The 15,904-nt window shown below is 38.3% G+C and overlaps 1 protein-coding gene across 1 annotated transcript; it reads left to right on the top strand.

Moving 5' to 3' along the window:
- Window positions 1–263: 263 nt before the first annotated feature.
- bcl10 (BCL10 immune signaling adaptor) lies at window positions 264–15,442 on the top strand. The gene is made up of 3 exons (XM_079876290.1): window positions 264–565; window positions 3,074–3,362; window positions 12,714–15,442. Exons 1-3 carry the CDS (start codon window positions 515–517, stop codon window positions 13,115–13,117), a joined length of 744 nt encoding a protein of 247 aa, XP_079732416.1. The 5' UTR covers window positions 264–514; the 3' UTR covers window positions 13,118–15,442.
- The last annotated feature ends 462 nt before the right edge of the window (window positions 15,443–15,904 follow it).

Raw genomic sequence — 15,904 nt, 5'->3', positions numbered from 1 at the left:
ATGCATAATTTATAGTTATTACAGTGTAACGGACACTGTAAAATAAAGTGTTACCAAATCAAGTGTAACCTTGCAAGAAACAAACAAATTGAGAATCCTGAAATAACATTAAAAAAGGAACAGAACCATTCAGAAGAATCAGAGAAATGATCCGCAGTGGTTTCCCATGTGGCAGCCGCAGATGATGATGTGCAACAGCACAGTTAATGCAGATGTAGATATTACACATTGAGCAAATGTCAGGGCAGGGCATGGATTGTGACGTCGTGCGCCTCTATGCGTCAAATAAGGAAGTTGGATATCCCGGTAGTTCCCCTTAACTTTAGAGAACTATCAGATAGTTCAGTCACAACAGAAGTATTGAGTTCGTGCTTCGCCAGCGCATGTTTATAAAAGTCTATCATATAAATAATCCTTTCATTCTTTTCCCGTCTTTGACGTTGAATTCGTGGTCATATTTTCTCACCGTAACTAGTCGAGAACTCAGACGAGCTGAGAGCAGATAACAGGGAGGATGGAGGTTACTCACCTGACGGAGGACGAAATGGCCGATATAAAGAAGGAAGTGAGTAGGCTATCATGTGGATGAAAGTGTGCGTTAAACAGATTGTCTGTGAACATGTTTGCGAGTTTGGCAGATTTCGCGTTCGATAAAGTGGAAGTGAAAGCGGCGTGAGCCGGTCGGTCGGCTGATCATAAACCCGATCGAAATATCTTTGAGGATTTTCATTGAGTTGCTGCAATGAGCTGTAAACAGTAACCATTTAAAGTGCACACTTGAACTTTCAGGCATGCTTGTTTATTATATTGGCCTACGCGATGAATTAGATTAAATATTAGACATAGGGCCTAATATAATTAAGTTACTGTTCAAAATGTATGTATGTAACTCACGACATGCGTTCAAAAACAAAGGTTAACCTTTATTTCTATGAGTATCTCTCCTGCTTCGTTCAAATAGTTGTGAGAATCAAATCACTAGTGTCTAAGTAAACTTGCATTTGGTAATATTTCAGTCCCCCAGACTTTTTATGATAGACTAGTTGTTCACCAACATGGAAAGCTTTTATCAATACTTTGGTATGTCCATTATAATGAATAAAACATTTCATTTAAATATTTTTTTAATCATAAAATAATGCCTTTTTTCTCTCTTAAACCAGGCATTTTGTCACGTCCCTAAGGCACTGAATTTTTACTATGGAAAATCTAACAAAATGTGCACAGTGTCTATAATTTTTTTGGCAATATTGTTAGTATTTATTTGTGGGGAAAAAAATTCAAAAAAAATTAATCTACAAAGTTATGTCCCTCAGTCTGACCTCATCCCCATCATGCTAAACATTCTCCGCTATAATAATTTAGACTCAACCCATAAGTGACATCATTTCCCAAAAATGACATCATTCAGGTCTCTAACAGTGCTGCAGAAGATGGTCACTAGTATCACACTTTTTATTAATATTTTTAAGGCATATTTTAGTCAGGGAGGGCACTGTCAAGCTTAACAACTCAACCCCATCACATAAAATAAAGATGGAAATAGATTATTTTAAGCATATGCAATGCACTTATGTAATTTCTGCCATATATGGTCTACTCTCCTACATTACACGAGGAGCAGTGGCCATTTTGAGCAAAAAACCTCAACGATTTGTGGTTGGCATGTTCAACTCATAGCCTAATTTTGTCATAAATGGAATATTTGATGTAATGTGTCCAGTTATGTCAGGAATGGCAGCCACATCAGCAGCAGAGACATGTTTTGCATGCAGATATAGTATGTTGACCCAGAAAGAAGGGCACAATATGAGAGAGAGATAGGGACTACTTGAGCTTCCTCCCGGGTTAGTGACATCACAAACCCTAACATTTACATAAACCCCGCCCCCGGGAACGCTATTTATAGATTATCATGACAGAATATGCTAATCAATGACTAGAAGATAGCCTAGTTAACTCCACATCAGCTACATAAATTCATCAACTAACCTAACCATTCAGAAATGTCCTGTTGCATTCCACATGTTGTCACTTCTTGAGTCTCTCCATCTTTGTCTGACTCCGGTTTAAAAGGAGTTTTTGAGATTTTGTGTGTGTGTCTGTGTGAGGTAATCGGAGCTGCTAACACACACACACAAACACACACACAAGCTCTTGGAGCTCCGCCCCCTGTGCCGGGAGCAGCAGCTCATTTGCATTTAAAGGGACACACAAAAATGGTGCGTTTTTGCTCACCCTCAAAACGTGACAACTTTAACATGCTATATAAAAATATCTGTGGGGTATTTTGAGCTAGAACTTCACATACACACTGGGAACATCAGATTCTTATTTTACTTCTTGTGAAAAGGGCATTATACCACCCCTTTAGTTCTGAACGTGTCGCGTGTTCATATTGCACCAAATGAGACACTGCACTCGGTGTTAGCATTCGTACACATATAGTACACATATTCGGTGTTGATTTCTACCGAAGCTTCGAAGCTCAAAAAATGGTATTCGGACCAGTCCTAGAATTTGGACATGCCTCTTGGCTTACATAATATTTTTCGTTAGTATAAAGTTTGGAAGTTGGCATATTCAGAGGCAGGGATAGTGTTTTTCAACTCCGGTCCTCAGGATACCAGAATGTTTTAGATGTCTCACTAATTAAAACACACTGCTTTATAGAACATACTATTTTAAAATATCATGATTTCATTTCTTTGACCAATGGTTAAGTGTGTTGTGATTGGTCGAGCGCTTCGAGTGTGTTTGGGAAATGTCCCGCCCCTTACCATAACCACCAGTTTAACACACTACTAACTAACTCAACCAGGCCCCATCCCTTTATTCTGCGTATGAATTATTTAAACGAGGAATATTGTGACGTGTTCGTTCCCGGAAGAAACTCAAGACTACAATGGAGGCGTTTCAGGGAGTTCAGAAACACTGACACTGATATAGAGAAGAACTGGAGCTTTGCAGAGCTTTTTCACTCTCAAACAGCAACATTACACACTAAAGAAAGATGAGAATGATTGTAAATGTCAGCCTGTAAGTATTTCACTTTGGTTCTTTTTCACGGTAGGCCATAGACCGGTTACGACCATACCTGGTGGATAAGATCATTGCTGAGCGGCACTTTGATTACCTGCGCTCTAAGAAGATCCTGACCAGAGAAGACACGGAGGAGATCAGCTGCAGAACCACCAGAGGGAAACGCACTAGCAAACTGCTGGATATCCTGGCAGAAAACCCACGCGGTTTAGACGTGCTTATCGAGTCGATCAAGTGGGGTCGAACACTCAACTTCATCATCGCAAAGATCACAGATGAGGTGCAGCGCGTGAAAAATGAGCGACTGGAGGCTTTAAAAGGTAAGAAAGAACATAAATGATTGAGAGTGGTCACATCATGAAATCAAATAGTGTTGCTTTCGAGTGGAAACCCTGTATCTTCATATTTCGTAATTTTTATTTTTCATTTATCATCACTTTTGTTCACCCTTTACGTCTGTCTGTGGGTTTTGCAAATATCTAACCAATGAAAAGTATTAAAAAGAGCTTGTGACGAAACCTTGTTACACCATTGGCTCCTCAAACTGCCCCCTATCGTGAATGTAGTGCTGCATGCAGTTCATCTCTGCTTGTTTGCAATGCGAGGGTGAATAAAGAACTGGCTGTTTGAATAATTACAACGTTTACAAGGTTTAAGCCTAGTCTGTGAGCATGTTTGAGCTGTTTTAACTGAAAGCATATCTTAAAATATGTCCGTGCAATTGTTTTGTCTCAAGATGCAAACCAGTAATGTTTTTTTTTTCTAAGGCATGTTTTTAAAAGCTACTTAAATGTCCTAATTGAACTAAGGCCTAATCCTGGCCTTAAGACTGTGAAACCAGGCCTATATATAGAAAGGCTAATGTTTTATGTATTTGAGGAGCGAAGAATGGTGTCTTAGTCTGGAATTTTTCGTCGAGTCACAGCCAATACTGTATTAAATACCCTGTAAAGCACTTCGTCTTTAATTTCATAATATCGATTTTGACCAAATGACAGTAAAAACTAAGTGTCCACATACTGTAGCTACAGTAAACTTAATAACCTGTAAGTTGATGAAAATGCGATGCAGATACTGCTGTCCTAATGATGTACAAAACATGTCCGACATTCGCTGGACAAACACGTTGTGACTCATTGGAGCTTGATTTTGGTCAAATCTTAATAATATTGTAGTTAATAGTACACATAAGTGTCAGGCCATATATAAAGCCGTTACCTCAACTTTGACAATATGGTGTTTAAATATTTAAAAAACTCTTTATTCCATTTCATGAAAAGTAGCAGTTTTGTACATATGAGGTTTCCGCCCGACAGCAACGATATATAAACTTTTCCCAATTTTCTATTAGATGAAAGTACACCTCTTTCCAAGGCCCGTTTACACTGGTGTTAGGATACGTTTTGGTTATTTTGCCCACAAGTTGTCAGGCGTGACATGCCTTTATCACTAAAAAAGTTAGTAAAGTTATTTTTTGCACCAAGATCACTTGCACAAAATCATTTTCAACCCTCATTCTGATCCTCTGCAAGGAATATTCTTTTTTTTTTTTTTTATTGCTATGTCACCTTTAAGACTGCCGTCAGTAAACGGCCACTGATATGGCTAACATTATTGATAGAAATAATGTCTATTCTTGTTCAGAGACACGAACACACTGTCTAAAAACTGCGCACCAAATCATAAAAAGATCACCTCGTCCTCAGAGTGACGTTACATGGAAGCAAATAATCTGTTGGGAATCAGCTGGATTGAAAAGCCTTCATATAAACATGATCCCATTCATTCCCACTGAGCTCGATCTGAATGAAATTTGGATTGGACTGGAAGGTATGGATACTACTTTGCAGTGCCATGATGCGTATATTTACATACGTTTTACGTCATGCAAACATGCTTATATAAAAGTCAGCTTTGATTTTAGATTTGCAAAAACAACACTTACTCTGGCATGACTTTCTGCGGTTCTGAACGCGCGACTGAAGTTTGTTCTGAACAACACAGGTAATGCACATGGACATGGGATTGCTGATGACAATCGGATTGCAACGTTTAGGGTTAATATATACATATATATAATGTTCAGAATACCGAATCAGATTGCATTCGTTCCGACTGATGAAAATTAGTGCCTTTTGTGGTGGAAGGAGAAAATTAGTAATTTTGGTTTGGTTTGAACAAATGCTATTTTGGAGTGAGGAGGAGGTTTTAAGGTCTGAAACTTATTTTTTATAGAACAATTACCTTTTATATGTCAAACATTTTTAAGGGCAAGCTCAAAATGTTTTGGACCCCATGCACATCTGTGTTTATCATTGTCCACTTGTGATTGGATCAACCAAAGTGTATGTAAATAGGGCCAAATGTTCCTTCCATATTAATAGTTAATGGCATTCACACTGAAGTATGATATACTGTATGATTTTTATTATTAACAAGATCTATTCGCTGCATTTGAAATTAGTTCATTATTTCTGCAAGTTAAACATGAATAAAATATGAGTGGTTGCTGATGAAAACAGTGACTCAAAAAAGACTTTCAGCCTGTTTTGTTTTTGACCATAGGGATGAAGTGGCAGTGGTGAACGGTTTACATTCTGAGTATTTGGCTTTTATGACTCATATAGTATATGATATAGTGAGAATATGAAGCCCAAACTGGAGGAGGAAAAAACACCTCAGATTTATTCAGAGGCACAAACTGAGCAAAAATATGCCATTTGGTGCAGATGCTGATACTTGCATGAAATCCATATAAATATCAGTCATCATCATTCTATATCTGCCAATAATATTAATTGTTTTGTAGTTTGAAAACGTAATGTAGCCTATTGCAATACAAGGATAATTGAGAGATGATCGAATAAACCTTGATAAAGGTCATGATTCTCATGATTTTTCTATAAAATTATGTCTGGATAATCAAGTAAACCAAAGCTGCTTCAGTCCAGTTGAAATATTACTAAAAATATAAAAGTTATTAAGGTTTACTTGATATAAATCAGTGCAGTTTTGACAGCAGAAAGACACGTGAAGCACGAGCTGAAGGAGGACGTTTGTACAATTATACTGAAAGACTTTTACTTGATAAAACAGTCTGAACGATCAATCAGACGACAGAAGGACTGGAGGAGATTGAGTGAGACAGGTTTATCAGCAGTTTTGATCATTTAGAGGCCTTAGAAATTTGTGTATCAAAGATAGGCTTTATAGGGTTAATGGTTGTTTTTTTGCAGCATAATTAAATCTTAGCTTGAAAAGATGGTCCTTGTATTATAGCTTTAACAGTTGGGTGTATTTGTTCGTAATGTATAATTTTGCTATTTACGTCTTCAGATTTATATCTCATCGTAGAATAGATCATTATAGTGGTTGAGTTCACAAGATTAAGAATATATCAGAGCAGGCAACAGTGTAAAAAAGTTATAAAAGCCAGGTAATATTTTACCACATGAAGCAGTTTTAAGGTAAATATTGTATTACACTACAGCAAAAGCTTGTGTGTGAGGCTGTGAGCAGAGCTGTAGACGTTCACTCATTGGGCCCTATCTTGCACCCAGCGCAATTGACTTTGTACACCAACACATGTATCATTCCTATTTTGCACACAACGCACAGCAGACTTTTCCCTCCACAGACGCACGTCGGTAAATAGGGGTGTAGCGGCCCTTCAGCTTCGAAGAAAAGAACCCGTTTTCGACGGGTGCCTTCGATTTATTTTTAAGATGCAATAAACTTCATTGCTGAAGTATTCGTTGTCTCCATTCTTTGTTGCAAATGTTCTCCATGCATCACAACACTGTTTACACATTGACTTAATAGCACCATAACAATTACATCACAGCACGGTGGCACCGTAAAACTACAAAGAAAACATAAAAGAAACAATACATAAATATCAAAGCAAAATAAACTCAACATTCACAATATAAACAAACATTCACTACACATATTTAACAGTTCAAATTAATCAACAAATGGCACCAAAGAAATACATAGAAAACAAACTAAACATAGCTTGCTCTGCTTGCCAAAGGGATACTAAAACTTAAAGCTTGAACCATTTTCTCAAGCTTGTTAGCTCAAGAACAAACATGAAATACTCTTGCTCGGTTTCCTTTCCCTTATATCCAATAAATGTATTTCGCCATCTAGTGGTGACGCCAAGCAAAACAAATTAAAGGGGAAGGCCATTACAAAGAGAATGAACTTGCGCTCCCGGGGGCGGTTCAGCGCAAAGAGGAGGCGTGTTTTGGCGCAAACGTTCCCTGATGCTATTTTGCAGTTTCAGAAAAACCTAGTATTAAGTCGTTGCGCATGTTATTCTGATGCTATTTTAAGGGCGCATGCTTGGCCATAATGTAGCGTGCATACACTTTGATTCTCTCATCTACACAGAAGCAGCAGTTTTCATTTTTGCAAATCATACATTATTACAAGGAAAAATATTTCACACGAGGGAAATCATTGTGGTGTCCATGAAGATGTGAAAAAAATAGGTATAAATCTAGCTTACACATTTACCCAAATTATCATACGCCTGTTTAACCAAAGCTATTTTGGGTGTGTTTCTCCATCCCCAATGTCACTTCTCTGTGTTTTACGGCCCTGACGAGAACGTCGGTCTCCTCGGCTGTGAACCGCTCCTGGCAAATCCGCCGTTATAATAGCAATCCGCCATGGAACAAGCGCACCTGCTCTTAAAGGGAATGTGAGATGTCGCTCTGATTGGTTTATTTCACATTACGCCCAAACCACACATATGAGAAATGAAGCTACTTCAGACCAACACATTTTAGATTTGCGTCGAGCGCTGTTGCTATTATACCGGCGGGATAAATGACTCTTGCACCCGACGCAAATCTAAAATGGGTTGGTCTGAAGATCCGAGATCCGCCCACAAAGTTACTTGCATTTCGCGCTTGATACTTGCGTTTCAAATCGTTAAAATAGGGCCCATTGTTTCTCATTTCACATGCAAAGGTTTTTTTGTAGTCAGCATGAAATGGAAGTTGCGCTCGTCTTTTCTTCTCTAGTGTGACGGATATCCGAGTGAAAAGCTTCTGGAACAAGAGCAAATGTAGGACGGGGCTTGATTTTGTCTGTGGGGAATTGATTGCATGGTTGGATGGTTGTGGTTTGCTATTGGTGGATCTCATGTGAGTGACAGGTTGCACCGCCCTCGTCATCAGAGAAGAGAAGAGGGTTATTCTGATTCAAGATTACCAGGAACAGGAATTACTGATGCACCGAAATGAAAATTCTGGGCCAAAACCAATTCCGGATGCACTTGGCCGAAAACATAAAATAAATAAATAATCAATTAATTGTACTTATTTAACAATCAGCACTCAAATAGCTAAAACTGAGTTGTACAAATGTTTAAACGACACTTAAGGCAGTTTTTTAATAAAAACTTTTTAATAACAGAATCGTTACACTCCAGTTTTTTGGGGAAATATAAACATTTAAATGACAATAAACTGTAATAACTTGTTTTATTCTAACAGATTTATTCGAACATGCATCAGATAATGAAGACATCACTAACAGAATAAGTACAAATATAATGAATATGTAATACAGTGCATATATTTAAGCAAAATGCTCTTCTCTACAGTTATTTTTTCTTGTTAACTAATGAGTTTATGGACATTGAAAAGCTTTCTTGAGGTAAATGTAAGGTTAAGTAACATTGTAGAGCCTACAAGCTGTCTTTCCCCTGTTGAAACACTGATTGAGCAATTACATGAGACATGATTCATTTCATTTCAGTTTTATCATTCAGTTTATGTTCACTGATGTTTATTTGCTGTAACTAGTAGTAAAGAGGAAGAGATGATCGGTTCAGCTGAGACGCTACAGTGATTCATCACATTAAAGAGACACAAAACAACAGTTATTGTATGAATTTTAAAAGTTGAGACTTTGCTTCATATTAAAGTTATAAAGCACAAAACTTATTACAATTATTGGATGTCAGGCGCACTACAAATGTTTAGCGTTTTTGTTCACACATCAACAGAAAACGGCACAGACTAAAAGATTTTAGATTCAAGAAACCATATCATTACAGATTAAAATCGAGGAATTAATATTGTCACATGTTCAACTGTTGTAGCGTTGTGTAATTAATAATCATTTATAACAAACACCACAATATTCCATAAAAATAAGACTTGTCAATTTTGATTTCATGGTGACATTAAAGGGTTCATGAATTGAGAAATCAAATTTTCCTTGATCTTTTGACATATCCAGTAAGAGTCCAAAAACACCGGTCCGCGCATGTAGTAGTAAATACGAGACAGACGTAAACACAGGATTGCGTTATATATGCTTCTGAGGATTACGAGACGTTTGAAGGGCGAAGTTGTGGAATAACACAGTCGTTGTATTGCCATTCTGTTAGCACGGATGAACTCTTCTTTTAACGAAGTTCCAGTCAGATCACGTCTGTTTAGTTTAGTTTAGTTTAATTTTATTTGCACAAATGTTAAATATACTGTATACAATAAGAGCAAGAAAATACAATCCAAATACTGTGCAGGGAGAGGCAGAAAACCCAAAAGGGCTTATTTAAAGCCTCCCTTTAAACAACAAGGATGACAGTGTGACAATAATTGGTTTACACGAAACACCACAAGTTATCCTGTCAACTTTAACTGTGGTAACAGATCATTTGAAACTTAACCCTTAAAAGTTACACATAGGTCCATGGTGTCAAAAAACTTGGGAGCACAGACTTGCAAAGTTTGGTCTCATTTTAAAGAAGACCCTTGGCAGATTATTGTTGAAGTAAAAAAGTTTAAAAAGTGAAACCAAAAAAAAAAACTATAGAGGTTTAAGTTTATAAAAATGATTTTGCAGTACAGTAAAGTTTTCCTCTCTCAAATATTACAAGCACACAAACACACTAGGGGTGTCCCCGACTATGGATTTTCATAGTCGAATCAGAATCGTCAAGTCTTGCCTATAGTCGACTAATGGTCGAATCATGTGTATGGGGGTGGGGCTGGGGGCGGGGCTTTTAACATTTCAAAGCCGCGATGTACAGAACCCTGACAGATCAATAAATAAAATAAAAATAAAAAAAATTATTAAAATAACGATAGAAGCCAGAATTTTCAACTTTGTCTTTTTAACTGCAGAAACAACAATAAATGCTAAACTGAGTGGCAGTCTTTTTAGCTAAAAATGTTCACAGCATCCAAAGATCAAATCAGAACCGGCTGAAAAGTTTTGAAATCACTTGTACCCTTACCTGATCGAGAGAACAAATCCAGTCTTTCACTCTGCCTGTGTCCGTTGGAGTCTTTTGTGTGCGCGGATAAAATACATTCTAAAACACTTAACGTGAAAAACGTTTCGACTTAATCTCCTAAAATAGTTAAATCTGCTTATCTGCACATAGTATGGTTTCTTAATAAAGTGTGTACTGTGTACATACATTAAGCCACATTAAAGTGCCTTTTAAGCGTTTTAAAAGCTTTTTTCACGTTAAGCATTTTAGAATGTCCCGTGGAAAACCAACTTGTTAACGTTGGCCGGCAGAAGTGCGATCATGGTTTTCCTGATGCTAAATCCAGCCTTGGAGAGTATCCTTTCTGATGGTGTACATCCACACTTTAGATTTTCTTATCCCAGACATTGTTAAAGATTTAAATCCTTGCCGCCAAGACGCTCCTTAAGTGAAACTTAAACCTGTCACGGCCACGGGGTGTTTGGATTTATTCACGCACGTTAAAAAATATTTATTAAAAGCTTCTTTCTTTGCACATTTTTATATACAGCATTATCATAATAGGCTGAATATTAATGTATTGACAGAAAACCGGTAGTTCTATGTGAAATCAGAAATTGAGCGCCCTCATATAGCCAAAGTGGCATGATCCTCGTTTCATAACACCTCTGCGAAGATTCGACCGTAAGATCGGTAGTCGAATCAGGCTCCTCCAATCGAAGCATCGAATCTTCGACTATTCGGGGTCACCCCTAAAACACACATGCACATTTTTTTTTTATTACAGACAGACAAACCACACTCTGACATCCAATACATCCAATTGGCTCTATATGCATAAGCAGAAAACGTCTCGGTTACATATGGTAACCCTCGTTCCCTGAAGGAGGGAACGGAGACGCCACGTCAAGACCGACGAATAGAAATCTCGCTAGAGAGGCCAATCTACTTCAAGTGAAACTAAACGAGCCAATGCACTTGGCGTGCAATCATTTGCAACAGCTGCTCTGCCATGCAGCGCGGGTATATAAGGAGCAGAAGGTGCGATTGCTCTTCAGTTTTTTAATGAGGAGCCGAGCTGAATAAGCTGGCTGCCCCAATGGACTGCAGCAGATGTGGCGACGGGACGTACGTCTCCGTTCCCTCCTTTAGGGAACGAGGGTTACCATACGTAACCGAGACGTTCCTCTTCAGTCGGTCAGTCAAGACCGACGAAGAAGAATCCCTACCAAAGGGCCACAGCTGCTGACCCCATCCAGCGCCCTGTTTCCTGGAAAGACGAAAGGAGAGGGCTTACACAGTGTATTTCTGTCACTGTTGTTCCGTGATAACCCATACAGTGAGATTATTGATAACACTGGGAAACCGTGCCAATAGGGAGCCACCAGAAAAACCTGCTCCTCGTCCTCCCTGACTTTGGGCTCACTGGGGGAAACGCATATTTGCGAAGGCCCCGGGGCCAGCTGTGTGCAAGTGCATCCGTGCCGAGTGCTCCCTCGGTCAGGGAGTTTAAGCCTTGCCAACAGAATGAAAGCCTATTAACAAAGACTGCATTCATTTATAGTTAAATGGCCCTGGGATAAAAAATTGTGGTTTTAATGGGGACATTTTTGACCAAAAGGTGTTCCTAGTGCAAAATAGATTTATTAAAGGAAATGAGGGCGAAATATTAAAATTCTAATAAAAATACACACCTGTGCCAAAATGTATGCAGTTGGCATTAACACAGGCAAAATTCTCAAAAAAATAACACTGAAAAAGACAAAAATGTCTATAAGGTCGCACAAGGGTTAAACTTTATTTGCCACAAACAAGACTTATAAAGCATGTGTAATACACATAAATGTTTCACAGTTGGCAAATGTTTTAACTACATAACGAGATAAACACCTTTTATGTAATACAATACTGTACTACCTCACAAAAACATTAGGAATAAACATAAATAAAGATTATTAATTTCCACACTGTTTTTTTACTGGAGTATCATCGGTATTTGAGTATTAGAGTCCCACATGTGTAATTGTGCCAGTGACGTTGAAAACCATTTTAATATGCAAAACTGTTACCAAATCACAGCAGTGGGTGTTTACCTCAATGTGTAATGACGCCCATAAAAACAAGTGTTTGAAAGAGAGGGTCAAAAACAGGAGAGAAAATAGCTTATTACTTCTAAAATTGTTGCTTTCATTTTAAGTGGACCTTTTAATTGTGCATTTCATGACCCCTTTAAAGGTGTGCAGCAACTGTCTTCCAAAGCTTTCAACATCTGGAGACTGTGGTCAATAAAAGAAGTTGCCTTTAATTCACAAGTAATATCCATAACTGATATCTTGGTTTCTTGGTTTTCTTAAAATCAATGTTTTTTGTTTATCATGTAAGGCCTCCAGACATGACGATATTAACCCCATATGTTCATGTTTTGCAGCGGGGTCCTCAGCCAATTCAACTTATTCATGCACAAAAAGTGCAACCAATGACTTCTCCAAAATGGACTTGGACTATGACAAGTACTCCACTATATGTTATCACCCTGAAGGAGAGGCGAGCACATCCGCCTCGGTGGCTACGGGATCCTTTAACCTGCGCTACGGATCGGGTCGAGGGAACGAGGCTATGTCGGTGTGTGGAGGCAGCGGGAGCATGAACGTGTCTTCCACAACCTCGTCCAGCCTGCCTAAACCCGGAGAGCCGGGAGCTCCGGCTCTTCCCCAGGATCTGGAGACGGAGGACACCGACGCCGACGCCGCGGTCTGTGGGAGCACTGGAAGTAGCGGAGACGCCAACTTCCAGCCGCTGCGCTCGCGCTCCTTGTCTCCGCACATGTCGTAGCGTAACCTTTCAACGCAAGCGTCTGCATTCCCTCTCTGTGTGAGATTCAGAACATTTTACAAACCAATAGTCTGTTATGTCTTTCAAATGTCTTTCACCAATCGAAGCATAGTCACACTTTTACAAAAAAAGTGTTGCTGCTTGTTAAATTTGCTTAAAATGAGTTAAAGCAACACAATCGCTGAACGTTTTGTACCTGCTTAACTCTTTCCCCGCCATTGACGAGTTTTTCGCACAATCCCAAATCTGTAATACAGTAGGGGGCGCTTCACAAGCGAAGAAGAAGATCTGTGTAAACCAGAAGGAGTGGATAGAAGTTGTTTACACACGTGTAAGCTAACGTGATCATCAAACATTAAACAGCATATAAATCAAAACTGCCTAATGTTACTGGATGAAATGTTGAAGCTTTTGAAGCTTTAGGAGTGTTGATGAACTCGATCTACTCCATCGATGGACAAAGTCTTTGACAAACACACCATTTTTTTCAGCTTTTTGTTCGAAAATTCATATTTTTTATTCAACTAACCCACAGTCAAGTGTTGCTAAAAATAATGAATGAAGCTAGAATAAAATGTTTTGTTGTTGTTGCTGTTGTTTAAAAGCAGAGGTTCTGTTTTTTCTTTTGATTTGTACCATGGTCTGTCTGGATACTCTACAGTGATTGACTGGAAAGTGTGCAATAAAACAGTGTAATAAAGTAGTTCCGGTCAGTTTAATCACCGTTCTATATTAATGCGCTGTTTTGATTGATGCGCACACACGCATAATACACCCTGCGCACATGCAGAAACATTGAGGAGCACAGAAACATATCAACGCTGCCCCGCGACTCTTATTAGTGATAAAATAGCTTTGCTAATAATAATTTCGCTAATAATAATATTGCTATGTGTAATGAGTTTTTGAAATAATTAATCTCTCTCTTTCGCTCTCTCTCGGTCAATAATAAATTCAAATAAGTGCTATAATTCCTTCATTCAAATAAATGTAATCTTAAGCACTACTTTAACTCTGTGTTTGATTCAAAGCGGGCAGAATGCTAGATCCATTGAAAATAACGTCAATTTTACCCTTCCAGTCAAATATTGTGCTACAAACATCAATAACAGCTTTTAAGTTGTCAATGCTGGCAAATGACCATGGTATACTCTGAAAAATGTGAGGTTGTTTCAACCCATGTTTGGGTCAAATATGGACAAACCCAAATGTTGGTTTAAAATTAACCATTTAACCAAACAACCTAAGTTAATTTAAACCAACGGTTGGGTTTGTCCATATTTGACCCAAACATGGGTTGAAACAACCCAGCATTTTTAGAGGCTATTAAGCGGGAAAATTAAACCATTTGAATGCCCTCCGCGAAGGCAACTGGTTATTTGCCTCCCCTGTTTAATGCACAGCTAGCCGTGGATTATCCCTAACATATTGATTGACTGTTTACAAATAAGTGCAAGAAAATATTCAGGCGGCCATGAAAGTTTTGTGAATATAATCAAAAATGCTGGTGCTGGCTGGAAACTTAAAAAGAAAACACTGGTGGGGAAAGTTAAAAAACGGTGTCCAATCTACTGAAGTTTACTTGTTTGTTTTTGTGTTGGGTCTACCAAACTAATTTTTTTTTCCCCCGGTTGATTTTTAGCTCTCTGCATGCTTTGCTTTGGATCAGGAGAGTAAATGTTGAAATGAAGTGTCATGGAGTTTGACATTTAATGCTGAAGTTTCTGTGGTCTCTTTGGTGTGCAGAGTGAAGCGTGTGGAGAGGTTGTGGGTGGATATGAGTAAAGTTTATAGTGTAAGTTGCTCCACTCACTGAGCAATATCTGTACTAAAATCAGTGCAGAGATGAGTAACTTCTTACATGTTCATTGTAAACAGCTACAGAAGATCATCTACAACAATAAACAGGAGTTCATATGACTTATTGTTCGCTCGTTGTTGTTGTGGCAAATGTTAGGTTGACATTACCTCATTTTCTGTGTGTTATAGCTGTTAAATTTTCTTTACTCATCAAATGGGATAAAGTCTTGGATACTAAAGGAAAACTCAGGAATCTGTATGTAATCTTAATGGTCTCTATATTCACAGTAGCCATAGGTATACATTACATGTTAGGGAGGCTGACTCTGTATATGTCTTTAAAGTACAACTTAAGACACATTTGTTTTTGCCATGGCCCATTCATCCTTTTGATGATCATTTTTATTATTTTTATTCTATTACTATTGTACTATTTTGTCTGTCTTACTGAGATGATGTAAAGCACATTGGTCAACATGTGTTGTGTTAATAGTGCTATACAAATAAAAGTGACATTGACATTGATAGCTTCGTGTGAGTAAGCACTGTGAATCAGCTGTGGTCACCATTAACTTCCACTGTATGAAGACGAGCCGTTTGGATATTATGCTATCATTCCTTTATGTCTTACACTTTGAGAGCCCTGTGTTTTGTTTCTTGTAGCTGTACCTGTCGAGCTGCTGTTGAATATGTGCACATACTGTCAGAGAGCTGCTCATAAAGACTAGAGTAAATGATTTCATGATGATAATGATCATAATTATTAAGAAGACCTATTATTCCTTTTTCTTTTCAAAGTCTTGTTGTTTTCGTGCTCTACTAGAACCGGTTTTCCTGCTTGAATGTTGATTATTTTCCCCATATTCTCCATTGTTGCGGCTCCTCTCTTCCCAGTCTGTCAGTAACGCTCTGTTTACTTCCTGTCTCTATGAAGCCCCTCCTTCTGAAAAGCACACTGTGCTCTGATTGGTCGGCTGGAACATTGTG

This window comes from Squalius cephalus (genome assembly GCF_949319135.1).
Source record: "Squalius cephalus genome assembly, chromosome: 7".
Taxonomy (NCBI): domain Eukaryota; kingdom Metazoa; phylum Chordata; class Actinopteri; order Cypriniformes; family Leuciscidae; genus Squalius; species Squalius cephalus.
The sequence above is the reverse complement of the archived record's forward strand: the minus strand, read 5'-3'. Positions and strand labels throughout refer to the sequence as shown.

Coding starts and splice junctions, on each gene's coding strand:
- bcl10 (XM_079876290.1), top strand. CDS start 515: ATGGAGGTTACTCACCTGACGGAGGACGAAATGGCCGATATAAAGAAG. Junction 566..3,073: donor TGGCCGATATAAAGAAGGAA/GTGAGTAGGCTA, acceptor TTTTCACGGTAG/GCCATAGACCGGTTACGACC. Junction 3,363..12,713: donor GCGACTGGAGGCTTTAAAAG/GTAAGAAAGAAC, acceptor CATGTTTTGCAG/CGGGGTCCTCAGCCAATTCA.